General features: G+C 32.9%; 5 protein-coding genes and 1 non-coding gene across 6 annotated transcripts; 3 read left to right on the top strand and 3 right to left on the bottom strand.

Annotated features, from left to right (window-relative positions):
- Positions 1–998: 998 nt before the first annotated feature.
- On the top strand, positions 999–4,388 carry LOC107021267 (mitoferrin-like). The gene is made up of 2 exons (XM_015221892.2): positions 999–2,075; positions 3,765–4,388. Exons 1-2 carry the CDS (start codon positions 1,299–1,301, stop codon positions 3,975–3,977), a joined length of 990 nt encoding a protein of 329 aa, XP_015077378.1. The 5' UTR covers positions 999–1,298; the 3' UTR covers positions 3,978–4,388.
- A 248-nt stretch (positions 4,389–4,636) lies between these two features.
- On the top strand, positions 4,637–4,707 carry TRNAG-GCC. The gene has a single exon. It is a non-coding gene; the product is annotated as a tRNA-Gly (tRNA).
- Positions 4,708–4,733: 26 nt separating this feature from the next.
- LOC107021035 (shewanella-like protein phosphatase 1) lies at positions 4,734–9,210 on the bottom strand. The gene is made up of 10 exons (XM_015221604.2): positions 8,927–9,210; positions 7,887–7,987; positions 7,652–7,765; positions 7,249–7,461; positions 6,724–6,859; positions 6,462–6,637; positions 6,122–6,210; positions 5,920–5,989; positions 5,639–5,744; positions 4,734–5,082 (listed from the first exon to the last, which is right to left on the bottom strand). The coding sequence occupies exons 1-9, from the start codon at positions 9,141–9,143 to the stop codon at positions 5,658–5,660; spliced, it is 1,203 nt and encodes a 400-aa protein (XP_015077090.1). The 5' UTR covers positions 9,144–9,210; the 3' UTR covers positions 4,734–5,082; positions 5,639–5,657.
- Positions 9,211–10,750: 1,540 nt separating this feature from the next.
- LOC107021149 (mitochondrial import inner membrane translocase subunit TIM17-2-like) lies at positions 10,751–13,456 on the top strand. Its single transcript, XM_015221754.2, has 2 exons — positions 10,751–10,877; positions 12,406–13,456. The coding sequence occupies exon 2, from the start codon at positions 12,513–12,515 to the stop codon at positions 13,221–13,223; it is 711 nt and encodes a 236-aa protein (XP_015077240.1). The 5' UTR covers positions 10,751–10,877; positions 12,406–12,512; the 3' UTR covers positions 13,224–13,456.
- A 572-nt stretch (positions 13,457–14,028) lies between these two features.
- LOC107021857 (laccase-3-like) lies at positions 14,029–16,362 on the bottom strand. The gene is made up of 6 exons (XM_015222576.2): positions 16,228–16,362; positions 15,994–16,145; positions 15,669–15,913; positions 15,416–15,544; positions 14,396–15,337; positions 14,029–14,310 (listed from the first exon to the last, which is right to left on the bottom strand). Exons 1-6 carry the CDS (start codon positions 16,315–16,317, stop codon positions 14,180–14,182), a joined length of 1,689 nt encoding a protein of 562 aa, XP_015078062.1. The 5' UTR covers positions 16,318–16,362; the 3' UTR covers positions 14,029–14,179.
- Positions 16,363–23,333: 6,971 nt separating this feature from the next.
- On the bottom strand, positions 23,334–25,691 carry LOC107021808 (laccase-3-like). Its single transcript, XM_015222523.2, has 6 exons — positions 25,586–25,691; positions 25,349–25,500; positions 25,024–25,268; positions 24,771–24,899; positions 23,751–24,692; positions 23,334–23,666 (listed from the first exon to the last, which is right to left on the bottom strand). Exons 1-6 carry the CDS (start codon positions 25,673–25,675, stop codon positions 23,536–23,538), a joined length of 1,689 nt encoding a protein of 562 aa, XP_015078009.1. The 5' UTR covers positions 25,676–25,691; the 3' UTR covers positions 23,334–23,535.

The following is a 25,691-nucleotide window of genomic DNA, read 5'->3' as shown; positions in this document are numbered from 1 at the left end:
GAAGTATATAAATAAACTTTATATAATTAATAAGTATTTTATGGTAAGTTGATAACCTATTATAAATAGTAAATAATTTTTTTTTATTAATTTAGTTATACTAATTACTAGAGGAGAAGAGTCATGCTAATGAAAAATCAACCACGTCGGCTCCATGTTGAATGATCTTAATAGAAAAAAAGGGTTCTAGAAAAAGGAATTATTAAGTATCAAGTATTTTACACCTAATTAAATAATTATTTTTCAAAATTAATAAATTAAGTGACGCATATTACTTAATTATTGTAATAATTGACTCATTAATTGATACGCTAATTTGAAGCTATTCGGAATTAAGTAACTTCTTTTTTATAGATAGTTATATTTATTGAATATTATACTATATGATTAGTTCAAGTATATCGATTGTTTTGATTGTCACTTAAATTTTATTATATTATATCATTTAAATTTATTGTTAAGTAAGGATAAAAAGATTTATTATGTAATCACATTATTATCTTAATTTTTTCTACTTATCTTGTTTTCATTTTTGCTATTATTCGATACATATATGACATTACATAACGATGATATAACCTGTCTAAATAAGACATTCATTAAAATAATATTGTATAATATAATTATACAACACATACATTATGAAACAATACGTATAAACTATCCGAACAAAGCATAAGGTAGTAAATTAATTACTCCCTCCTTTCGCTTTATTTTCAACTCTACTAAAAAATAGACATTCGGCTTGAAATGTTTAAAAATAACTTATCACTTAATTCTTCATTATTATTTTTATTAAATATAGACATTTTCAAAACAATAATTAATATTTTTTTTAAAAATGAAAAATAATATTATTATATGTTATTCAATTGGATCGTAGTACTAATAAATACTCGGTGAAAAAGTTAAGGTTTAATAATTTAGTTGAGGCGTGTGACTATGAACAAATTGATTTGGACACACAATTGAAATATTATTATTACATATAAACAAAAGAAAAAGAAAATAATTACTGTTCTTTTTTCTTTTCCCAATTAGATTTGGAAAGTCGACAGTTTTTAGCAAAATTCCCAATTTTTTGGAACCCTAAACCTAACCGCAACTCTTCTTCCTCCTCAAACCCTCCACAAAATTCCTCAAAAAAAAAAAGCTTAAAGCTTTCTCTTTTCTTGATTTTACGGTTCTCTGAGTTATTGAGGCGCTAATTCTGGTACAGAAAAGGAACTAAATTGACCACAACCCGTACCCAAACCCGACCCGAACCGGAAGGTACTGGAACCCTAGTTTTCCCATCCATGGCCACCGATGCTTCGCCGAAGTTTCAACAACGGGACCTATTACCGGTGCCGCAACCACCCGATTACCATCCGGTGGTTGCCGTTTCGCCGGCACATGACGGACTCCATTTTTGGCAGTTTATGGTCGCCGGGTCAATTGCCGGTACGGTTGAACACATGGCGATGTTCCCTGTAGATACAATCAAGACCCAAATGCAAGCTCTAGGTACTTGTCCCTTAAGATCTGCCAGTATCCGTACGGCGCTTGGGGGAATTCTTAAATCCGAAGGTGTTGCTGGACTTTACCGTGGCATTGGTGCTATGGGACTCGGTGCTGGTCCAGCCCATGCTGTTTATTTCTCTGTTTATGAGAGTTGTAAGAAGAAATTTTCCGGTGGGAATCCGAATAATTCAGTTGCACATGCTATTTCGGGTGTTTGCGCTACAGTTGCAAGTGATGCAGTTTTTACACCGATGGATACGGTGAAGCAGAGGTTGCAGCTGAGTGAAAGCCCGTATAAGGGTGTCTTAGATTGTGTAAAAAGGGTTTTGAAGGAAGAGGGGTTTAAAGCTTTTTATGCTTCGTATAAAACTACTGTCTTGATGAATGCCCCATATACAGCTGTGCATTTTGCTACGTATGAGGCAGCGAAACTGGGGCTGTCCGGTGTTTCGCCAGATAGTGCAAGTGATGAAAGTATAATAGTTCATGCCACTGCTGGGGCGGCAGCTGGAGCATTAGCGGCGTTAGTTACAACGCCCCTTGATGTTGTCAAGACACAATTACAATGCCAGGTATGCTCTTTGGCTTTATGGGAGTTATTTGTTTTATTGATTTGGGCTGGTTATCTGGGAATCTAGTTGTTAACATTGTCACTCATAGTGGTATATATTGGTCTGGAATTAAAACACTTACTTTGAAATTTTAACTATTAAGAACGGAGCTGGAAAAGGTCAGCAAAGTTCTATCTTGGGACTGGAGTTTTTGAGGATAAGGTTACATAACTTAAAAGCGCGGAACTAGAGAAAAACAAAGAAGGAAGAAACCTACAAAATTTTACTCGACTTCTTGGATATCCCGAGCTCTTGAGGCTGGCTTGTCCTGACTATTGAGAATTGGCTCAAGTTAGATTAACCTCAACCATAGGAGCAGCTGCTGAGTAGAAATTAGACACAATGTTATCTGTAACCTCTTTCTACTGCATATTTTCGTGTAACCTTCTTTGTAAAAGTTTGGATAACAAGAAGGCTTATTCAATTATTGGTGCTTACTCAATTAGGCAACGGGACTAGTAGCATTCACATCCTTTAAGGTCTTGTACACTTTATGGATGTTAATAAGTGATTAAGGACTTCACATTGATGGAAGAGAAACATTGCCTAATTGAGTTTTTAGTTGAATACTATAGGGTTTGTTCAGTTAGGTTCTTTTTATTTTCTGAAACAGCTTTTCTACCTTCACGAGGTTGGGGGGAGGTTGGGGTACATTCTCATCTATATCCAAGCCTTGGCGGCAGAGTTAGTAAAAAAAACCTGACCTGAATGTATGAAGTAAGGAATAAATTAAACCTGCTGTCTCTCTGTTGGATTTTGAACCTAAGACCACATTGTTCTCAGCCCACTTCATTGACCACTTGGTCACACATTGTTTTCAAAACATCTTCATTTTCTTTCTCTCCTAATATCTAAAAAACATAACCTGGAACAAACCATCTATTTCAACTTGTTGCTGCCCCTGCAGAACAACCAGCTATTATGGAACTCCTTAACACTTAACAATCAATACCCCTCAACAGTTGAAGTTCAAATATTGAAATTCATCGTTCCAAATACTCAAGGCTAAACTACTATTTGCAAATATTAAGATAGTATTTATGGCAAGACATGAATAGTTTCATTTGTTTCTTACTTCATACATTTAGGTCAAATGAGAATACTTATGCATGTTATCCTGTTTTACAGAAGCTATTTATTTCACATAATCAATGATGTATTATTCAAAACTTTGAAACTTAAATTAAGGATAGTGTGGGGAACACTCTAGCTTTGTTAACGAAATCACATGTGGTCTTACTCAATGAGGAATTAGAAGAAAACTTTATCTGATCTTTACTTGCTCTTTTCTAGACCTGTATTTGCTGCAAGGCTTATTGGCTGTGATTTTGATTTTTGCTCCATTATGTTGGAAGTCTTCATGTAGCTCCTAATGGTGGGTCCTGTGCAGATGTGTTTAAAATCTTGGAATTAGTCCAATTTTGTACCCCTTACGACAACTACGCCTCAATACCAAATAAGTTGGGTTCAGCTATACAAGTCCTCGTCATTTAAGAATCTTTAAAAAGAATATGTTCGATGTTGTTTTGTATTTTGCTCTTAGATTGCTGAGTTCTGCGTAGTATTCCACAAAGGGTAGGTTGTCCTTAATCTAAAGTGAGGCATTTGCCAAATTACGTTACTCATTTAATCTTTAATGTGTTGATGCAGGGTATCTGTGGCTGTGATAGATTTAAATCTGGGTCAATTGGGGATGTCTTTCAGATAATTGTGAAGAAGGACGGATATAGAGGTCTTATGAGGGGATGGATGCCAAGGATGCTCTTCCATGCTCCTGCTGCTGCAATTTGCTGGTCTACATATGAAGCTTCCAAGGCCTTCTTCCAGGAGCACAACACTGTTAACAACACTGCAACGGCCTGAATATATAGTACGAAAGGGAATATTATCACTTATCTCCACGCCAAAAAAAAAAAGACAAGAGAAAGAGAGAATTCTCTCTATTGTTGTATGCATATGATAATTTATGGTTGAGACAGAAATTCCACCTGATGTGGGTTTGAGGACGGAGAAACAAGAAGAGAGATTGTGTACTTAATTTGCGTCTACCATCACAAAGTTATATTTTCATTTTTATTTAGGGTTTTGTATAAAATTATAATAAGTTGGTGAGATTGAGTCCTTCGTTTTGATGATTTTTTTTTTCTTCATATCATGAAGAAATAGGATGAATTGGTTTAGAAAATTTTGGGTATTTAATTCATCACATGAGAATTGGTTATTGTTATCATCCTCTTTTCAAATGTTAGTTGGAACACCATCTTGATTCATCAACATTGCTTTTACCAGTCTTGATCTTTATATTATTTCTCTCACCCCTATGACTTTTTGATAGCCAAGGAGAGTTTAATTATCAAATAATTATCACATTACAATGAATGATGATTCTCTGTCAAATATTTCCCACCCAAGTGTGAAACAATAAGTTTTAGCATTTTTTTCTAGTTTTCTGTTCGAACAAAAAAGCAATGAAAAGAATTTTTAATATATTTGATCGTTAAATAATGGATTATAGACAACAAGCACCAGTGGTCTAGTGGTAGAATAGTACCCTGCCACGGTACAGACCCGGGTTCGATTCCCGGCTGGTGCATTTTTTTTGCACAGCTATGGATTTTCTGGTCAAAGCATCTTGTGTTTTATGAGAATGGCTAAAATGTACGCATAACAAATGATTGTTAACTACCAGTCTACCAGTACCTTGGATTTGCTATATACTGACGAACACAATGTATTTTCTGACTAGTATTTAAGTTACAGTGGATCTCTATACACGATTTATACAAATAGAATACAAGGAGCCAGCTTTTCAATTTACAGTTCCCTGTTATCTGGAATGGTTGAAATCACTCTCATTCACCAATTCACATTGCCATTTGTAAGAGACGAAAGCCCCTGTGTTGTGTCATTCTCACTTGATAAAAACAGGAACTGAACCATCGTTATGGTGAAAATAGAAAGATAGAGCCTGGAGACACACAAAAAGATGAAATGATGTATCACAATTCATAAATATCACAAAATGATCCTATGATGAGTAAATTTTTGGGTTCGCAGATAACGTGCTAACAATTTATATTGTATGATTTCCTATAAGGTTAAAAATTCTTAAAGAAAATGTTTTGGGCTTGAGAAAAGAGGATCTCAGAAATCCTACATGTATATTTGCTCTCGGCGAACACTTGCCAAAACAAACCCAAGAACAAAAGGGAAAATTATAACAAGTTCATTTACTGGGAAGGAAACTCAAGGATTTTATGAAATTCTTGACGTTTCTCTTTTAAAAACATACTCATCGCAATTATCCCATCGAAAAGTATATGCAAATCAGTTTAACCATTCAAAATCATGAAATGCAAACAAAAATAAAGTGAAAGTAAGTAGATGTCCATTTTTTAGTATTATTCTTCGTTTAGGTTTAATATTTGCAAGGAGGGAGCGGGTCTTGAGCTTCCATCAGCCCTTATAATGATACAAAATGAAACCTCATACCAAAAGAAGTATGGAAGTTCTTCTCAGCATACCTTGGGGTTTCTATGATATCTACGTGTAATCAGCGACCTGAAGTTCACTGGACCAATCCCTGGTGCTCCTTATGGCCCTAGCTTTATTATCTTTTATTTCTAGTACCTGATAAAAGACAATCGAAGACTCCAAGCATAAGAGGGTGCATGAGCCGTACAAGTAGGCTAGCAATCATGACCATAAGTTGAAAATAAATCAAGAAAAGAGTTGCCTCTTAACAGAGTGAGTTGTACATATTATATTGGAATTATAATAGTACATGAGCCAGAAAGGAAATCACCTCAGGGCTTGAGTCAAGTACTCCTCTGGACATTCCTACGTCAATTCGCCATATGCTACAGTTGTATTTACTGCAGGGAAAACCAAAATTAATCAAGAAACGAGTAGTAATCATTGGTTTTAGTAATTAGTTATGTCTAATACGAAGTGTCTATCTGAGTATTGCTTTTGGAAAAATAACAGCTCATATCAAGATCCTCTACCAATTTACTCCCATCGGTTGAGGAGTATGTCCTACAATCATAGCTTTGGCGCCCACACTTTGTAGTGTCTCTTCAAGAAGATATTGTACCTGATAGTTAAGGAGAAAATCATTAAGTTACAGATTAGCATCACTTGATATAACCATGTTACATTAAGATAAGAAACTAAACATAACTGATTTCAACATAGGAAAGAACAATAGGCAATAAACTAGAAAATACAACTCTGGAAAGAGCTGAGTGAGAAACAATTGCCATCGATTCGGGATGAAAACGAGATAAGTTCACATGATATGAGAGGACAGCTTGCTGTATGTGCACAGAAGGAACTACATATAACCTGCTCAAGCTGGTAGCTTTCCAGCTCCGGGCCATCTCTGGAGTACAAACGGTTCCACACAATACTGTCATAGCCCCTGGTGGCTATGAAAGGGATCTGTGGAGAATCGCCTTCTTCACTTGGACCTTTCATCCATCGAGAAACTTCTCTATTTAGCCGCTCTAAGCCATAGGCAACTGCAATAACATTAATAATCATATAAGAAAATCATTTTACATGTATCCTAGAAACCAGAAAACCAGGCAGCTGATTAGCTAATTACCATGATGAGGAAGAAGGCCACCATGACAGAAAAGCCAATCCTCAACCTTAAGAACTACACCGTGTCGTGCCAACTCACATGCCAATGGACCCCCGGGTCTCATCAGGATTGATCTTGCAATTACACCCTTTTGCCGCTGTCCTAATATTTGGACGACTTAATAAGCATAGAAAATATCAAGCACCAAAGCACATGGAAAACACAGCAAATGTTTCTTAAGAGTGGAAAGTTAAAAAAGGAAACTATCTCAAGTATCTGCTTAAAAATTATACAGTTCACTTTAAAGGCTTTTTTTCATCAACCCACTGATTGCAATTGGACTGCTCGCTAAATTCAATAATTGTGTAAATGGTTATGTCTTGGTAACAAGGTAATTTGCTGTTTAACTATACTAAACTGTTTTATTTTATAAATCAACACTAAAATGCTTCTTATGCCAATATATTTGTTTGTCCAGCCATTCAAAGTAACTCCAAAACCTCCCATCAGCAAATGAGATGAAGACTAGGTTTGAAAGGAACACACCTTCACCAAATTCCACTGAGCCCAATAATTTTGAGACACCTTCCGGTCCTGTTTCCATCTGGCAGACACAGCACACCAACTGACAAAAGCCTCTTCCCAGTTGCGTTCACATTTATCCAAGTATTCCAAAAAGTCTATACACTCGTCAAGTGCCCCGTTATCAACATATCTATAGTCTCCTTCGACATTCATAGTTTCATGATTTCCATTGACCTATGATAAATAATAATCATTCATTACATGAAGCACACATAAGGCTAACAGCAAATCATCATTCAAGTCTCCAAAATATCCTTTAAATTGCACAGTATAAAAGCTACATTTACCCAGCTGTAACAATAAAGATAAGAGAGATTAGTTGTCAGCATATTGCCAAGATCCTTGTAGAATATGGCTCACAGACCTGGAAAACTGCCCCACCATGGGCTTTTGCCTGGATATCTAATGACTTCAACAAAGATAAAATTGCAAGTTCGTCTTCACCTCTATCAAGTATATCTCCGAGCTGAACCAAAACCTGGTGAAGAGAACAATGTAATGTTTCTATACGCTAATCAATGAGTTGATAAATCTCAACTACAGTAAAATGCCATTTATAACCTTCAAGCTAGAATGTGATTGCAAATTTAAAGGCTCACCGTCTCACCACCAATCCACAAACTTTGACCATCAGAACTCAGCACACCAGCCGTCTCAAGTGCACATCTTGCCTTATCAAGATCTCCATGCAAATCTCCAACTAACACAAAAATCAGAGCAATCAAATATGCAAAAGGTTAGGGAGAAGAGCACTCCACAATCATAACTTGAGTAGCCTAACTTTCTCTACATGAGTAGGAAATCCTCTCTTTTTTTCTCCCTTATTCAGTTGGGCATTTTCAATTCATCATTTCACTCCTATCTCTCACGCGCGCACACAACTTGTTTAGGACTGAGGCATGGTATAGCTAGTTAGAAGATAATATATGGAACTAATAAGCCTTCCTGTCAAATTCATGAGCTTAAAAGATAAAAATTGCTATGATACAATTGACAAAGAAATTCTCCAACAAAAATTGCAGCCTGTTGCACTGCTGTCTATTTTTTGGCTACATTTATGGAAGAATTAAAAGGGTAAAAAAACACATCTAAACTATTCCAATTTTTTTTAGTTTCATACTTGAACTTATCTAGAGGAATTCATTTTTCTACTGAAAGTGCTTTTGGCTTATTTGTACCCAGCTACATAATGGAAGTTCCCTCGGCCAATCGTCACTCGACAGCTCAAAGCTGACCGCTACAAACAATTGAGACTTGAGAGTGTGAGCTTACAGCGAAACACAGCTCGACTAATTTCTGATGTGTGTACTACCTCTGTTTTATTTAAAAATTCTGCCTCGAAGCAGTAGAAAAACAATTCCATCTTTGAAAATTAAAATAAATTAATATAAAGTTAAAAGCTAAAACTTTTACGGTATAAATTAATTTATTTCGATCGTGACATCCATAATATTGGTTTTTGCATCACCAATCTCAGCCCCAAAAAGAAAAAGGCAGGGTTAGGTAGCCAATGTGGTTCAATTTTTGCAACAACACACAATTCCCAATTGGAACTACTTCTAAATATTGTGAAACATTAAAACATGCAGTCTACCCAGATAATACTCTTGAAAACCCAGAAAGCAAAAGTGAATCGAACCTGCTACAATTCTGCGACCGGGAGCAGAGACGAAAGTGGGCGGATCCCCATCAACTACAATGGGCTTTAAGCTACCATTACTAGATGTGGTGCTGCTACTGTTATACTGAAATGGAGTTGAAACAATCGAATCAATCAATTTGCGTGATTGTGATTGTGAAGAAGAAGAAGAAGGTGGTTGAAGGGGCAAAGAACAAGTTAACGAAAGAGTAGCCATGATTTTAGGAATAATACTTTTTTCTCTTTCTCACTATTTTCTAAGATTCTCAAACCAAAAAAGTGGAGCTGTTTTAGCCACATGTTTGCTGTATCAATTCCCTTTTTAACTACGTATCTCCCTTTAACAAAAAAGAAAAATAGGGTTGTTATAATTTTTGAATAATAATAATAATTTGATGAAAGGTATAAATAGTAAATTACCTCAAAACTTTAAAAAAAATAATAAATTTGAATCAATTAATTGAAATTGGGATTAAGTAATATTGAAGCCTTAAAAAGATTTGGGTGATACAATTGTTTGAGTTTTCATATAGATAGTAATCAAAAAGCGCATGTATTGATCACTTCTTATTTTTTCAAAAAAAAAAGATAATCAGGTTCAACAATATTATAATCAGGTTCAACAATATATACCGTGTAAATCCATAATTCTATTCACTAGATACTGATTCATATAGATTTATGTTAGTGTTGCTAAGTTCATTTAGACATAGTCGTCGATCAGTAATAATTTCTTTCTAATTGGGTGCTCATGCAGAATTCTGTGTCCATGAAAAGGCTTTAAGTAGTAATTTAGAAAGACTTGGCATTTATGTACATTTTATGCTAATGTCAATGACAAAAGAGTTTAATACTAAAATCAAATATTGACATTATCACAATCCAATTTTTGGATGTAGCGTGGGTGGATGAGTTATGTCATGTGTCTTCGATTTAAGATTTAGGAGCAATTTGCGTTCAAAGATTTAACTTTTCATAAGATTTTAAATTTCGTACTAACGATTGTATTTCGACGCGAGAAAAGATATCTAATATCTAGAGTGATATTTGTTTCAAATAAGAATATATCCTTCACGTATACTGCGAACGAGATGCTAGAGGTGAACTATCGTTTAGTATTTCTTGAAAATTTTTACTTAGCAGTTCGTTAATAACTCATCAGGTAGATTAATGCACAACGGAAATAAGAAGGGAGATACACAAAGAGGGGAGGAAGTATCCCCTCCCACGGCTCCTCACTGTTTAAACAAATTTGTGGGTCATTGATTATTCATTGCTGATTTAGATAATAAATTGTCTGCATGTTCACCCGTATAAATCTTGTTATACTTCTTGTTTTTTCTAAATGATAAAATTTAATTAATTTGTCATATTATCGTGAACATAAATACTCATATATATATATAATTAATTATTTTATAAAATTATTTAATCGATAAGAATGAAGGACGATATATTAAAAAAGAGCCGAGGACTCATAATTACTATTAAGTGAAAATAATTTTATTATTGACATTGTTTTTTATTTGAGGAGATAATAAAAGGGAAACTTACATAAATGTGCTATAATAATAAAATATTTACTATTTATAGCAACATTATTTTTTTTTCACTTGATCGCTTTTAATTCATTTATAATACAATTTTAATACATATTACAGATTTATCATAGTATTGCTACAAATGGTAATAAACAAAAAGTATCGCTAAAATCTGTAATTATTTTTTAAAATGTATTAATTTATGTAATTTTTCCATAATAAAACACAAGGCCAGAAAGACCTATTACTTATTTATTTTCCAGTTTATTTCCCTTTTTTTTGGTTTTTATGAAAAGTAATAATAGAATCAGAGAAATAAAAAACAATAGTATATAAAGCAGCTCAAAACCTAAAAATTTGGTCGTTCTCTTCTTCAACAAGTTCTTGTTTTCTCTCTAACTGTATCGCAGGTAATTAAAATCTATGCAACTCTACATTACACTGCTATATGTATGATTTCTAGGGTTTCTAGGTGTCTTGGGTTTCTTCATTTTTGGTTTCAAAACTCTTGTACTTGTTCGTGGATACACTTAATTCTTTGTTTATATCGTTGACCTGCTTGGTAATTCGATAGATTGTTGGTTAATTTTTAATGGGTCACTGTTTTCTTGAGATGTTTTTGCTTAATTTTTGATGGATTGTTTTTCTTGAGATGGTTTTGCTTAATTTTTGATGGGTCACTGCTTTTTTTGAGATGTTTTTGCTTTCTGTGTAATTGCTATTGCATTATGTGTTAATCTTCTAATTCTCATGTCGACTGTTATGATTTTGGGAGTTATTGAAGTGTTTGGGGTGGTTTAGCTAGGGTTTAAGCCCTTTTTGATTTTGGGATTTTATGGCAGTGATTATAACTCTTTTTCAATCAGTGTTGTTTTGAGTTAGTGCTCTAATTCCCATTGTTACCGGGCTTACATTTGGTAATATCTGAACTAGCTCGTTTCTATGGTCTACATGTATGAAATCTGTGATTGGTTTTGTTGAGTCAATGTTGATGTTCTATCTGGTTTGAATTACTGTTGCTTTGTGAAAAATGATTTCTAGTTGTCATTTATGCTCAGTTCTATTTTATGGTATTGTTGAAACTGCGTCATGGTACCTGTACTCTAAGGGGTCATTTGGTATGAGGGATAAGGATTCATTTTATCCCGCATTTGGTTAGGGTATTAATTAGTCCAGGGATTATTTATCCCACCATTTATACTACAATGATGGGATAATAAACCCCATACATATGGTGGAACAACTAAGCCCATGGGATAACTCCTTTTGGATGAAGAAAAGCCCATGAGATAACTTTGTCTATCCACTGCCCATACCAAACAACTCTAAGTTCCTAGTCTATATGGTTTCTGAATTCTTTGGTAGTTTGGTGAAAGGACACTAGAGAAAGTGGAGTAAAGAGAGAAACAATGATTAGTTAATCTCTTTGAGCAGGGTCAAGGTGTGCAAGGTGTTATCACCAAAATGTCATTGTTTCATGTTTCAAAAAACATATTGATTATTATCTTAGTTTATCAATGTTTATAGCTTGGCTTCTTTAGTTTGCTCAAATATTTGATGCTGTTAACATATCTGTCATAAGAGTGATTTGATGCTAAGTTGTCCGGTCCAAATATTATTAAAAAAAACTATAGATTAATCCTTATGGTGAAAAAACTTTGCTTCCATAAGAAACGGGCAAGTTGTAAGTAGCTGAGAGGAAGTTATTGAACTCCTTCCATGATTAAAAAATTAGTTACTTTATATATAACCTGAGTTTACTTTGATAATTGAGCTGGGTTTTATTCTAAGAGCTGTATGGAAAAAGTAGTTCTTTGTTTTCAGTGTTGAATGCAAAGTTTGTGTTCATGTTAGTGGTTTTGCTTTTTTCAATGTTAATTGTGATTTTCACTTTACAGCCCCTTGATGGTACAGTTTGATGAGACTGTTTTGATGCAGGTGAATTCATTAAATTAAACCAATCAGTTCCTTGGAAAGTAAAAGCACGTCTGCTTGGTTGGTGTCATCCCCTTTTCCCTCCTAGATAGTGCTTGTCCCCTGTTACAATGGGAACACCGGAGACCTCTCGTGAACCGTGCCCTGACCGTATACTTGATGATGTTGGCGGAGCATTTGGTATGGGTGCTGTTGGAGGTTCAGCCTTCCACTTCTTAAAAGGCATTTACAACTCACCAAAAGGTGAGCGCTTGATTGGTGGTACACAGGCAGTGCGCATGAATGCTCCTCGTATTGGTGGTAGTTTTGCTGTGTGGGGTGGCCTATTTTCCACCTTTGATTGTTCAATGGTTTATCTCCGGCAGAAAGAAGATCCTTGGAACTCAATTATTGCTGGTGCAGCAACTGGTGGCTTTCTACAGATGCGGCAGGGACTAGGTGCTGCTTCTAGATCAGCATTGTTTGGTGGAGTTTTACTTGCGTTGATAGAGGGAGCTGGAATCATGTTAAATAAAGTCATGAGTGCACCCCAGAATTTCCCACCCATGGATGACCCACTACCAAATGTCCCTAGGGTGCCTGGATATCCACCTGGGCAGCTGCCTGGTCAACCAATGAGGCAGCTTCCTGGTCAAGCTCCAGTAAGTATTGATGGTATGATGACAGAATCTTCAGCGCCAGCCTCTTCTTCCTCGACATCCTGGTTTGGAGGGCTTTTTGGAGGTGGAAAGAAAGAGGAGACTGCGCCAAGTGGTGGTAGCAAGACACAGGTTTTAGAGAGCTTTGATGCTCCTAACCCACCTACCTTTGAATATAAATGAGTTTAAGAAATAGATTTAATTTTCAGGTTAGTTAGTGTTATTTTCTTTATTATTTGGAATCTTTATGTATTGTGAACAAGTATTGACTTCTAATCAGTGTGGCCAAGCTCTTGTTATGTTTCATGGAAAAAGTAGTTTTCTGAATAAATGTCTTCCTTTGAAAACAATTATGTGCTCTTATAGAAACTGCGCAAGAAAAGGGAATACACTCTTTTTATTGACTATTTTGTACAGCTGTTGTGTCCTGTTGTTAATTAGATGTGTTGTGATCTTGGTGTATTTGAATCTTTTGGTTTTGAAATTCTTGAACTTGTAATATATCTTTGAAATAAACTTTTGTACCTACTGAAAGCTCTATTAATCTCCCAGATATGTCTCACTAACTATTATATCTTTTAGCTTATTGGTATTTTATGTGGGTGTAATATAAGGAATTGTTATATGTGATATGGGTTTGTCTTTCCTAAATATGGAGAAGAAGTTAGATAGCTAATTATACATTTCTTAATGTAAGTCCCTCTTGCTAGCAGACTCTTGGGATGAAATGCTGGACCTCTTATCTAATGTGATGTGGTTTCTTTCTGCTAGCTGTTGTGTGGAACGCGAACCTCAAGTTCTCTCTAGTGACATAACATATTCATTAATGTCTTAATACATAACCCTTGGCATCAAACTCATTCACTAATGTCTTAATACATAATGTCTGCTTTCTTTCATTTGGAAGGAAGTGAAAACAATGATTTAAGTATGAAAACGTTAAATGTTCAATACTACTATCTGATGCTGACAGAATCCAAGATTGTGATTAGTAAGGTGAAGTAAAGTTCATTTCTTGGTTGGTACTTGAACATTAATCATAGACAAATGAAATCCTGATGGCTCACACTTGAGAAAACAACAAACAGAAACACTAAGAACTGCTTAATTTTAATACAATTTGCTACAATATAAATATTTTAGCATTGTGGTAGATCTGGTGGAGGTGGTTCCATTGTCTGTTTCTCGCCTATTCCATTTTCGACGATGAATGCCATAGCTAGGCCCCAAGACAAATGAGAATCAATGTGGCAGTGTAACAACCAAACCCCTGCAAAAAAATCAATCCAATTATCAAAACAGGTACACAATTTTGAAAACTTGAACATTGTTAATGATGAAATCAGGTTATTTACCTGGATTATCAGCAACAAAACGGATGACTGCCCATCCACCAACAGGAACATCGATTGTGTTCCTGACAGGCGGATCGATCAAGTTAAAGTTAGCAGTATCAGTTTGAGGATTGAAGTTACCAAAACCTTGTCCAACGACCCAAAAATGATATCCGTGAAGATGTATAGGGTGATCCTCTGTTGAAAAAATAGCAGTATCTTGCAACACAATTTGTACATTAGAACCAAACTTGAGCTTATACAACTTTGTTCCAAATCTTGGTTGCCAAAGTCCTCGTGAAACGTTACCCGTGTAATCAAATTGCACCGGTGGAACAGGTGGGAAGTCCAATGTATAAATCCCTGGAATGTTTTGGTAATAGGCCTGGAGCAATGAAGTTCTTCTAGGAATAACAAATGAAATGTTGTTCACGCTAGCAGCAAATCGCGTATTGTTAGGCCCTTGACATCTAGGGCCAGGAGTGCAATTCACTAAGCCTAGTCCAACAGTGAAAAACAAGTTGTCATCAATCTGATTGGGAACTCTATTATTGCTAGGGATGCTCCTCAATTGGTTAGCGAAAGCAGTGGCTGTGGCTGTATCATTGAAGGCAGGAAGTTGAGGCAATAAAGGCCTTGAATTCGCCCCCGAGTTGACATTTGTGTACTCAAGTATGGCAGTGGTAGTAGTGTTATCAAATTGCCCATTTCTAACTGTGGCATAGGCACGAGCGGCCATGTAGTATCGGCCAGGGGACTGATTAGCAGTTAGAATTACATTAGTTGTTTGTCCAGGTCCAACCATAATGACATTAGTTGTAAATGGCTTGTTGTAAGTAGCATCAATACCCACAACAGTGAGCATGTGGTTTGCAACTGAGAAGAAAAGTTGTTGATTGAGTGCAGCGTTGATCACCCTCAGGAGAACTGATTCTCCCGGATTCACAGAGTATTTCACAGTACCTGCATTAAAATTCTGAATTAGTCATTTCACGGGTAGTGTATATGAGTTAAATCGTTTATGTTTTATGTAGTAAGGACCTTGTGTAGAGCATCTGTATAGGTCACCAGGTTGACCATTAATAGTATATGCATCAGAATTATTAGGAGCTGCTCCAGTAAATTGTGCTTGTCTTTGTACTGCAATAATGTCTCTGTTCCACCATTCTCCTATACAAAATGATAACATAAAGTCATATCAAATTTGGATTGTAATAAAAATAGTGCAAAAAGTTTGTTTTCACTGTCAGTGTATATAAGTTAAATCGAAAAGATAAAGAGAAAGAAGCATTACCAAGAATAACAGGAAAATCTTTCTGGGGCAGTGAAAAAGGGAAATTAGAACCCTGTTTAGGTAAAATAACTAATGCTCCATAAACAGTTGCTCTAAGCCATTTGCTGTGAGCATGCCACCACAATGTACCCTCTTGATTTTCAATAGTAAATCTGTATGTGTAAAATCCTCCTGGTCTAATTGGGCATTGTGTAACATACTCAGGCCCATCAGCCCATGGTGTTCGCATTAGACGAACCCCATGCCTGCACGGAAATTCACAAGAGTCTAAGTTTTATGCAATGATAATGTAAAAAAAAAATATTTTTCACTTATAAGGTAATACCAATGAATGGTAACGTTGTAACGAGCTCTATTAACAACAGTAACAAACAATGTATCTCCATTTCGAACTGTCAAGGTTGGCCCTGGGAATTGTCCATTCACTGTAATTATATTCTTGGTTCTGCATAGCCTAGTTACACTAGTTTCTTGAACCTGTTAAAAAAAAAAGTGTTTCAGGACAATTTTGGAATTTTTTTTTCTTAATTATAAGAAGAAAAGGTGAATAAATACTTACAATAAATTCATGGTAATGAAATTCTGCATTAGCAAAAGTAGAGAGTAGTGATAGTATAACCACAATGAGACAACTTATACAAGTATCCATTTCTCTCAAAGCTTAAAAGCTGTATGTTATGATTAGAGGAATTAATGAAGTGTTAATGCAATGATTATCTATTTATAATGTTAATTACAAGGATTGGTAGATTAGTTTAAAGTCAAACAGGGATTTTGGAATGTTTTAGGCAACTTAGTCCAACTAAATGGTGGATTTGGTACAACTACTTGAAATTATAATGTAACTTTGTTGTGTCTCTCTTGTAAATCAGTAAATTTAGTTGAAAAAAAATGGATAAAATAGAAGTTCTGATGAAGAAGGCTTTTCAATAACTTCCAATCGGAAAGAAGGGATGAAGATAGTTGAATGTAGTGATATTAAGCATGAGAAAAAATCGAGGGAATGGGGATGTGGTGATAGTGATGTATCCGGAAAAGTGAGAGAAATTGTGAAAAAGAAAGATTTTTGTAATTTTTGGATATGGTAGGGAATAAAAAAAAGTTGGGGTAAAAATGATGTGTAAATGATTGAATGAAGTACAAATTACTTTGATTCAATCATACATCGTATTAGGTAATTTTTCCTAAATTTTATAATAGAAACTGAAAATAATAATAGTTGTTACGAAAAAAAAATTCTCTAATGAAGAAAGTAAGTCAAACAAATCACTAATCAATATATTGATATAATTAGGAACAAAATACAACGGCGCAAGCTCGACTAAACCTAGTCATCCAGACCACAAGTAACAAAAAGGCGGCTTCTCAAATAGTACATGGCTATTTTAACAAACGAATGAAACATCAAACAAATGAAGATCACTAACGAATTCAAGTATAACATGCATCACTAATTTAGAGAGAAAAAAAATATTTGAAATGTATGACTTTGACTCTAATTATTACAACGCATGAAGTTCAATGTATTAGGAATCAATGTATGTTTAACCATCATTTTCTGGAGGTGCTTGTGTAGAGGAAGAACCATTGTTCTCCGGTTGCGATAAACAATTGTTCAAATCAAAACTAACGGAGTTCAACCAAAGCTCGAGTTCATACACCTCCTCTTCATTTCATAATAGATTCCCACATTTTTTCATGTCAGTTTCCTCAGTGCTAGATGTTGGATTAGATAGACCCCTTTCTATGCTATCAAGCTCGTCAAGCTCAACTCTTAGTTCCTTCACGCTATTTCGAGAACTTGCAATAGAAAAACATTACGTTCACTTGGTTGTGTATTTGGAATTAAAAGACTATTAACAACACCACGTGTAGGGTGAAAAAAAGAGAGTAGGGTTCATCAGTCGGAGAAAATAATGTTATCCCCAAATCAATATCGTATTTCCCAACAAATTCACTAGCTTTTTTATATAATGTTGATCGACGCTTTGAAAATATTGTGTATCGAGCATCTTCATTTTCTATTTTGACCATTGAAATCTTTTGACGGCCTAAAATCTTTTTTTCTGCCATGACTCAAATTTTGAGGAAAAATAAATTTTAAAAAAAAATAAATTTATTGATAATAAGCTCAAGAAAATGTGATGCTTATAAAAAAAAGAAATAAGGTGATAATTTATACAAAAAATTCTTCATAGTTATGATAAATTTCAGTCAAATTGTACAATAAAAAGTAAAATTCTTGCATCGTGTTAAAAATTATAGTAACAAAAAAAATTTATATGATAAGGAAATCAAATTTCTGGTTAAATAATGTATATCTCAATATGGTTAATATATTTTGTTAAATTTTGGTAAGCTAATGAGGATATATTTCCTGAAATAAAAGATTAAAATTCATTTCCATCTTTTAAGATTTTGAATTTGAGAAATGAGATCCCTTAACTTTTTGAATAAGATGATAAATGAAGTAAAGTACACTAAATAGCATAAATAATTAAATATTACACGCACATACCCCATTTCATAATAATTTTGAACATACACAGTCGGAACAAAAAATTTATACCGCATAGCCTCCCACATAATTAATATAATATTCAACTTAATAATTAAGTTATCTGCTTAATTTCCTTATATGATTTATTATTTTTAATTTATTTATACTTTAAATTTCTTTATTTTTACATCAATTTAATTCTACAAATAGAATATACAAAATAAGAATAATCCATAAAATTTATGCTCCATAAAGCGATAATGAAAAAAATAAATATGAAGTAAATAATGATCAAAGACTTAATTATTTTGATTTATTTCTTCCTAACAATTATAAATATTTTATTCTTTTTCTTTCTCCGGTTAACTAATTTTTTGTTTTTATATTTCTCTTTGTTAGTTCCTTTGTTGTGTTGTTAAATATTTTTTTGCTAGATTACATTTTAAATATTTTTTCGTTAGATATAGTCTTATAGTATCATTGATTAATAAGTAATGTATGAATAATAAATTTAAATGATACCACAAAAATATATATACACTGTTATATTATCATTAACAAATAAGTGATTTTTTAACAAGAAACTTTAATGATACAACAAATCATCATATCATATATTACTAAAAGCGAGAACAAAAAAGTTGAAAGTTGAATTACGATTTTAACCCTTCTATAAATTAAATTGTTATAAAATATTTCAATATTTGATTGTATAAATTTAATTAAATGTTAATAACTTTTAGACTTTCTAAGATTAATTCCTAATTAAATATCTAATTTATTGATATTTATCATCTATAATCTATATGTATATAATAATTATTTTTTTAAAAAAAAATCTTTACCTAAATTTCTTTACTTTTCCTCTTCTTATAACTTTTTCCTTAACCCCTCTCATGAATAATATAATTGATGTGGATAAAGTATTATCCTTTATAATAAATAACGAAATTTAATAATTTAAATGGTGCAAATCTACAAAATAGAGACAGACATTGATAATGTCCTCTTGATTATTGTTACAGAATGACTCTAGCTTCACAAATTTAAATTTATTGATGCTTAATTACATGATAAGAACTTTAGTTGTTCTTTCTACATGATTTGCTAACTTTAATTTTTTTTCATATTCTTCATTTATTTATTATTATTTTCTAATTACTTATTCAACTTTTATACTCTTAATATTCATAACTCTCATCTTTTCATATTCATAACCTCCAAATATTTAAACTAAAACTTTAAGATATCTTTTGATATTCCTTCAATTCTATTTATATAAATTCAACTTCTTTATCTCATGAAATCCCTACCAAGATTATTAGGCTATTATTATTCTATAGTAAAAGTAGATGATGAAGACTCTTGAATTTTGATAGGATATGGAAGGAGTCAATAAAAACTCAAAGAGTTATGTACTAATTTTGTACTTATTTTTTCATATATATATACATCAATCTTATAATGTCTATATTGTATTTTTTCTTAAATATTTAGCTTCTTTTATCTTTTTTTCTCTCTGTTAGACTTCTTAATTTAGTTTTCTATAAATGTTTCATTGCCGTAAGTCTTTATTCTTATTTTGTAATTGTTACATTTTATTATTCATTACAATTTACACATATATTTCCAGAAAATTCTAGTCATTCTAACATATCTATAAAAACTCACATGAAACATACGTGCGAAGCAAGTGCTCAGAAACTAGTATTACTATAAGTGAGAAGCTCCTTAACTCAAAGTTTGAATTACCATTTTGCCCTTATCCTATCCCTAAATTGAATTAAATAATAATACCTATTTAATTAAATGTGGGTAATGAAAAGTATAATAACCTTAATTCAATGTTAATTTGTAAGATAAGTGGGGTAATGAAGAGTCTATCAAAGCCATTCACACAACATTATTTATATTTCTTCTTTGATCTAAATTTGTGTTGATCTTTCATTCTACATTAGGTTAGTCTACATCATTTGTAAAATTTTGATTATCAATTTGTAATTGTAAGAATTATTACTGATTCATTTATTTGTATTTTTTAAAATTTCATGCATATTAATCTTCTTTTTGTAGAGAAATATATAAATTATCATAATTGCAACTTACAAGATGACTATTCTCCAGTATGAAGTTGTAAGTGAATTTTTATTTTTCATATCTCCATCTTTTTGAGTTTTTAAATATAATTTCGTAATTGATTACTATATTTTTATATTCTTCATTTCTTCATTCTCTAAGATATAAATATAATCAAGCTAATTCCAATTTATATTTATAATTAATTATTTTGACGGTAAGCATGTTAAATCCCGCATAATATTTTCAACAACTAGACCCGTAAAAGAGTAAGTCTTTGATAAAGATTTATAGTTATGTACTGTCAATTAGGGGACAAACGTGCAACCCATGTTCCGAGGACTTATCATATATTATTATAAGCATGAAGCTTAAAATTTAAAAGTTGAATTACCATTTTACCCCTACATTAAATGAAATGGCTATAAATATTTAATTAAATTCATCTAATATAATTAATTAAACATTTTTATCTTTAAATAAAGAAAATACTTCTTTAATAATTTGTGTAAAAAAAAATGTAAATATATGTTTAAATAAATGCTAAGTATATATTGACTACCATACAATAAATGTTTTAACAGTTTCAAAATTGGTTCTTCATGTTCTTTTATGTGTATTAGTACATATGTTGAATACTTACAGTCATACGTTTTAACTTTAAAGAATAACTACGAATTTGGATTTTAATAGTTTTGGAAATCTAACCATTTTTAAAGAATAAAATAAAGTGTCCTTTCACTTCTTTAATAAAGAGATTAAATGATATTTTAATGATCTTTTTCTAACTTGACTTTTGAGTTTTTATATATCTTGGCTATAAATACCATTGTGTGCTTCACTAATTTTCCAATCCGTAAATTATGTCATGATACATATTGTCTTAGTTTTGATGATAGCTACTTCTCTTCATTTATTGTATCTTAATATTTGTTTGATAATTTTATTGTAGATTAACTAAGATCTGCTAAGATTTCTCTTCTATGTGTTCAAGTGGAATTTTTATTTTGTGTTATTATATTAGAAATGAAGATATTATACATTTGTTGATGTTCATAATAATATACTTGTTACTTTCACCTTTCATCCATGAAATGGGTTAATGACATATTCATGACAATCCTTTGAGTCCCTCAATTATATCCTATCGAAGAGATCTTGAATAATTGGAAGAGAATAAAGAAAGTTGTCATCTCTTTTTCTTTCACATTGTTAATTTTAGCTTCATTTTATAATATTTTTGTTGATTCTTTAGAGGTGTTCTTTTATTTACCATTAAAAAATTTCTATTTTCTTTCCTATTTGATAAATAAATAACTACAAATAAAATATTATTGTACACAATAAGACTTTGAGTTTTATGATTTAAGTCTTTGCATGGTTGATAATTGTTCTTGCTTTGATAACCACATAAGTTGTATAGCTTTTAAAGTACTTTTTCTTGATTTACTATTTTATTTTACAAACTTTATAGTAAAAATAGAATTATTAGTTCTATTAAAAGTGTGAAGCAACAAAGTTAAGGTTAGATTACTAGAATTATCCTATAAATTTGTATAGAGTATAACACTCTTTGAAATTATAAAATTTGAAGAAATTGAAGGGTTACTTAATAATTAAATACACTTAATTTAATATATTGACCATATTCATCTACTAAAAGTCTCTAGCTACTGGTGAAATATGTAAAGATGTTTGAGACTTTGATTCCTATCCTTCATTTTCTTTCATTTAATTCATTTTAATTCTAATATGAAGTTTAAGTTCAAATTGTCCAATTTAATTAATTACTTTTCTCTTAGTTAAGTTAAACCGTCTTTACAAGAAAAACGTACATATATCTTCCATTACAAAAGAAAGACTTTTTTGATTTTCTTGAAAAGAAAATTTGAAAGTTTTCTTATAAATGTGAGTTTTCTTATATAGTGGTATGCCTTCTATTTTGCCTAATATTTTCTTATATATGTGAAAGTTTTCTATATATTTTTCTTAATTAATTATTTTAATTTGTAATTATTTTTTTGTTGATCTATTTTTATTCTATCAGCAAATTACTAAATCAAAATGTACGCACCATTTAACATATAATTATTTTTCTTTCACACTATTTGTGGTTTCTTCATCTTTAATATCAAAGAGGTCATACAAACACATCGTTACAACAACTTCATGCAATTTAGCTTGGGAACACGTGCAACGCACGTGTCTGGAACTAGTATGTATATATGCATCAATTGTAATTGTTTTGGGGCATCAAAGTAAGGGGTATGTATTTGTAATTAATTTAATTATATTTATGAGATATTTGCTAAGTTTTTCTATTAATTTATTTCAAAAGATTTGTTTTGACCAAAATAAAGTTGACATTGCACTTACAATTAAATCTAGATTGTGCATTATTTGAAACTTTTAACATAATTTTTTTTATATTCAGATTTTGAAATTGTTGTTAAATGTGGGACACTATATTCAAATTCAACTGTGTCACATAAATTGAGATGAAGATAGTATTTTTAGAGAATTGTCTGCTTAGTTTTCAGAAGATACAGCTAGTTGAATAAGTTATTTAGTAGTATTGTTGCGGTTTGTGTACAGTTCCGTTAGTTAGTATTCACGTACGATCAAATTCCTACTTAACCATACCTCAAAAAAACAGCTAAAAGTGACTAATCTCAGGGAAAATAGAGTGAAGGGTCAAAAACACACGCAAAATATGTCAGTTTTTAAGTTTCATATCTAAACTATCATGTGTCTAAGTTTCTTATCTAAAATATGGTGATATTCTATGTAGGAAAACGGAACAATGGATAGTTGAGGTGTGTTTTGATAAATAGAGTGAAGAGTCAAAAACACACGCAAAATATGTCAGTTTTTAAGTTTCATACCTAAACTATCATGTGTCTAAGTTTCTTATCTAAACGATATGGTGATATTCCATGTAGGAAAAGGGAACAATGGATAGTTAAGGTGTATTTTAATAAATCGTTGGTGATAGTTCAAGTGAAAACTCACACAACTGATAGTTCAAGTAAGAAACTTGATAAACCAAGATTGTGATTACTATATAATATATGAAGTCAAAATGACTCTTTCTTGATGAACACTTATCATAGACTAATGAATTTCAAACTCAATAAAGCCAAGGCTAAATCCTGATGGCTCACACATAGGGGAAATATCAAATACACACACTAATAACTGCTTAATTTTAGGACAAAAAACATAACTAGGACAATTTGCTATAATTGCAAAACATGTGATTCTTCTGAATCTAACATTGATTATATATTTTTAGCATTGTGGTAGATCTGGTGGAGGTGGTTCCATTGTCTGTTTCTCTCCTATTCCATTTTCGACGATGAATGCCATAGCTAGGCCCCAAGACAAATGAGAATCAATGTGGCAGTGTAACAACCAAACCCCTGCAAACAAATCAATCAAATCCTCAAAACAGGTACAAAATTTGAAAACTTGAACATTTTTAATGATGAAATCAGGTTATTTACCTGGATTATCAGCAACGAAACGGATGACTGCCCATCCACCAACAGGAACATCGATTGTGTTCCTTACAGGTGGATCATTCAAGTTAAAGTTGGCAGTATCAGTTTGAGAATTAAAGTTACCAAAACCTTGTCCAACGACCCAAAAATGGTATCCGTGAAGATGTATAGGGTGATCCTCTGTTGAGAAGATAGCAGTATCTTGCAACACAATTTGTACATTAGAACCAAATTTGAGCTTGTACAACTTGGTTCCAAATCTTGGTTGCCAAAGTCCTCGTGAAACATTGCCCGTGTAATCAAATTGCACCGGTGGAACGCGTGGAAAGTCCAATGTGTAAATCCCTGGAGTTTTTTGGTAATAGGCCTGGAGCAATGAAGTTCTTCTAGGAATAACAAATGAAATGTTGTTCACGCTAGCAGCAAATCGCGTATTGTTAGGCCCTTGACATCTAGGGCCACGGGTACAATTCACTAAGCCTAGTCCAACAGTGAAAAACAAGTTCTCATCAATCTGATTGGGAACTCTATTACTGTTAGGAGTTCCCCTCAATCTGTTAGCGAAAGCGGTGGCTGTGGCTGTATCATTGAAGGCAGGAAGTCGAGGCAATAAAGGCCTTGAATTCGCGCCTGATTTCAGATTTTTGTACTCAAGGATTGCAGTGGTAGTTGTGTTATCAAATTGCCCATTTCTGACTGTGGCATAGGCACGAGCGGCCATGTAGTATCGGCCAGGGGACTGATTAGCAGTTAGAATTACATTAGTTGTTTGTCCAGGTCCAACCATAATGACATTAGTTGTAAAAGGCTTGTTGTAAGTAGCATCAATACCCACAACAGTGAGCATGTGGTTTGCAACTGAGAAGAAAAGTTGTTGATTGAGTGCAGCGTTGATCACCCTCAGGAGAACTGATTCTCCCGGATTCACAGAGTATTTCACAGTACCTACATTTCGATTCTGAATTAGTCATTTCACGGGTAGTGTATATGAGTTAAATCGTTTATGTTTTATGTAGTAAGGACCTTGTGTAGAGCATCTGTATAGGTCACCAGGTTGACCATTAATAGTATATGCATCAGAATTATTAGGAGCTGCTCCAGTAAATTGTGCTTGTCTTTGTACTGCAATAATGTCTCTGTTCCACCATTCTCCTATACAAAATGATAACATAAAGTCATATCAAATTTGGATTGTAATAAAAATAGTGCAAAAAGTTTGTTTTCACTGTCAGTGTATATAAGTTAAATCGAAAAGATAAAGAGAAAGAAGCATTACCAAGAATAACAGGAAAATCTTTCTGGGGCAGTGAAAAAGGGAAATTAGAACCCTGTTTAGGTAAAATAACTAATGCTCCATAAACAGTTGCTCTAAGCCATTTGCTGTGAGCATGCCACCACAATGTACCCTCTTGATTTTCAATAGTAAATCTGTATGTGTAAAATCCTCCTGGTCTAATTGGGCATTGTGTAACATACTCAGGCCCATCAGCCCATGGTGTTCGCATTAGACGAACCCCATGCCTGCACGGAAATTCACAAGAGTCTAAGTTTTATGCAATGATAAGTTTAAAAAAATATATTTTTCACTTATAAGGTAATACCAATGAATGGTAACGTTGTAACGAGCTCTATTAACAACAGTAACAAACAATGTATCTCCATTTCGAACTGTCAAGGTTGGCCCTGGGAATTGTCCATTCACTGTAATTATATTCTTGGTTCTGCATAGCCTAGTTACACTAGTTTCTTGAACCTGTTAAAAAAAAAAAAGTGTTTCAGGACAATTTTGGAATTTTTTTTTCTTAATTATAAAGAAGAAAAGGTGAATGAATACTTACAATAAATTCATGGTAATGAAATTCTGCATTAGCAAAAGTAGAGAGTAGTGATAGTATAACCACAATGAGACAACTTATACAAGTATCCATTTCTCTCAAAGCTTAA

Source organism: Solanum pennellii, chromosome 6, assembly GCF_001406875.1.
Source record: "Solanum pennellii chromosome 6, SPENNV200".
In the NCBI taxonomy this organism is placed as follows: Eukaryota; Viridiplantae; Streptophyta; class Magnoliopsida; order Solanales; family Solanaceae; genus Solanum; species Solanum pennellii.
This window is presented reverse-complemented; position numbering and strand designations above follow the sequence as displayed.

Excerpts from the sequence above, each read along its gene's own strand:
- LOC107021808 (XM_015222523.2), bottom strand. The coding sequence starts at position 25,675 with ATGGATACTTGTATAAGTTGTCTCATTGTGGTTATACTATCACTACTC. Across the intron at positions 24,900-25,023 it reads AGATTTTCCTGTTATTCTTG|GAGAATGGTGGAACAGAGAC; the intron begins GTAATGCTTCTT and ends CATTTTGTATAG. Across the intron at positions 23,667-23,750 it reads TTTCGTTGCTGATAATCCAG|GGGTTTGGTTGTTACACTGC; the intron begins GTAAATAACCTG and ends ATTTGTTTGCAG.
- LOC107021857 (XM_015222576.2), bottom strand. The coding sequence starts at position 16,317 with ATGGATACTTGTATAAGTTGTCTCATTGTGGTTATACTATCACTACTC. Across the intron at positions 16,146-16,227 it reads TTCATTACCATGAATTTATT|GTTCAAGAAACTAGTGTAAC; the intron begins GTAAGTATTTAT and ends TTTTTTTAACAG. Across the intron at positions 15,914-15,993 it reads TACAACGTTACCATTCATTG|GCATGGGGTTCGTCTAATGC; the intron begins GTATTACCTTAT and ends ATTTCCGTGCAG.
- LOC107021267 (XM_015221892.2), top strand. The coding sequence starts at position 1,299 with ATGGCCACCGATGCTTCGCCGAAGTTTCAACAACGGGACCTATTACCG. Across the intron at positions 2,076-3,764 it reads AGACACAATTACAATGCCAG|GGTATCTGTGGCTGTGATAG; the intron begins GTATGCTCTTTG and ends GTGTTGATGCAG.
- LOC107021035 (XM_015221604.2), bottom strand. The coding sequence starts at position 9,143 with ATGGCTACTCTTTCGTTAACTTGTTCTTTGCCCCTTCAACCACCTTCT. Across the intron at positions 7,462-7,651 it reads ATGGTGGGGCAGTTTTCCAG|GTCAATGGAAATCATGAAAC; the intron begins GTCTGTGAGCCA and ends TATTTATCATAG. Across the intron at positions 5,990-6,121 it reads CAACCGATGGGAGTAAATTG|TAAATACAACTGTAGCATAT; the intron begins GTAGAGGATCTT and ends TTTTCCCTGCAG.
- LOC107021149 (XM_015221754.2), top strand. The coding sequence starts at position 12,513 with ATGGGAACACCGGAGACCTCTCGTGAACCGTGCCCTGACCGTATACTT.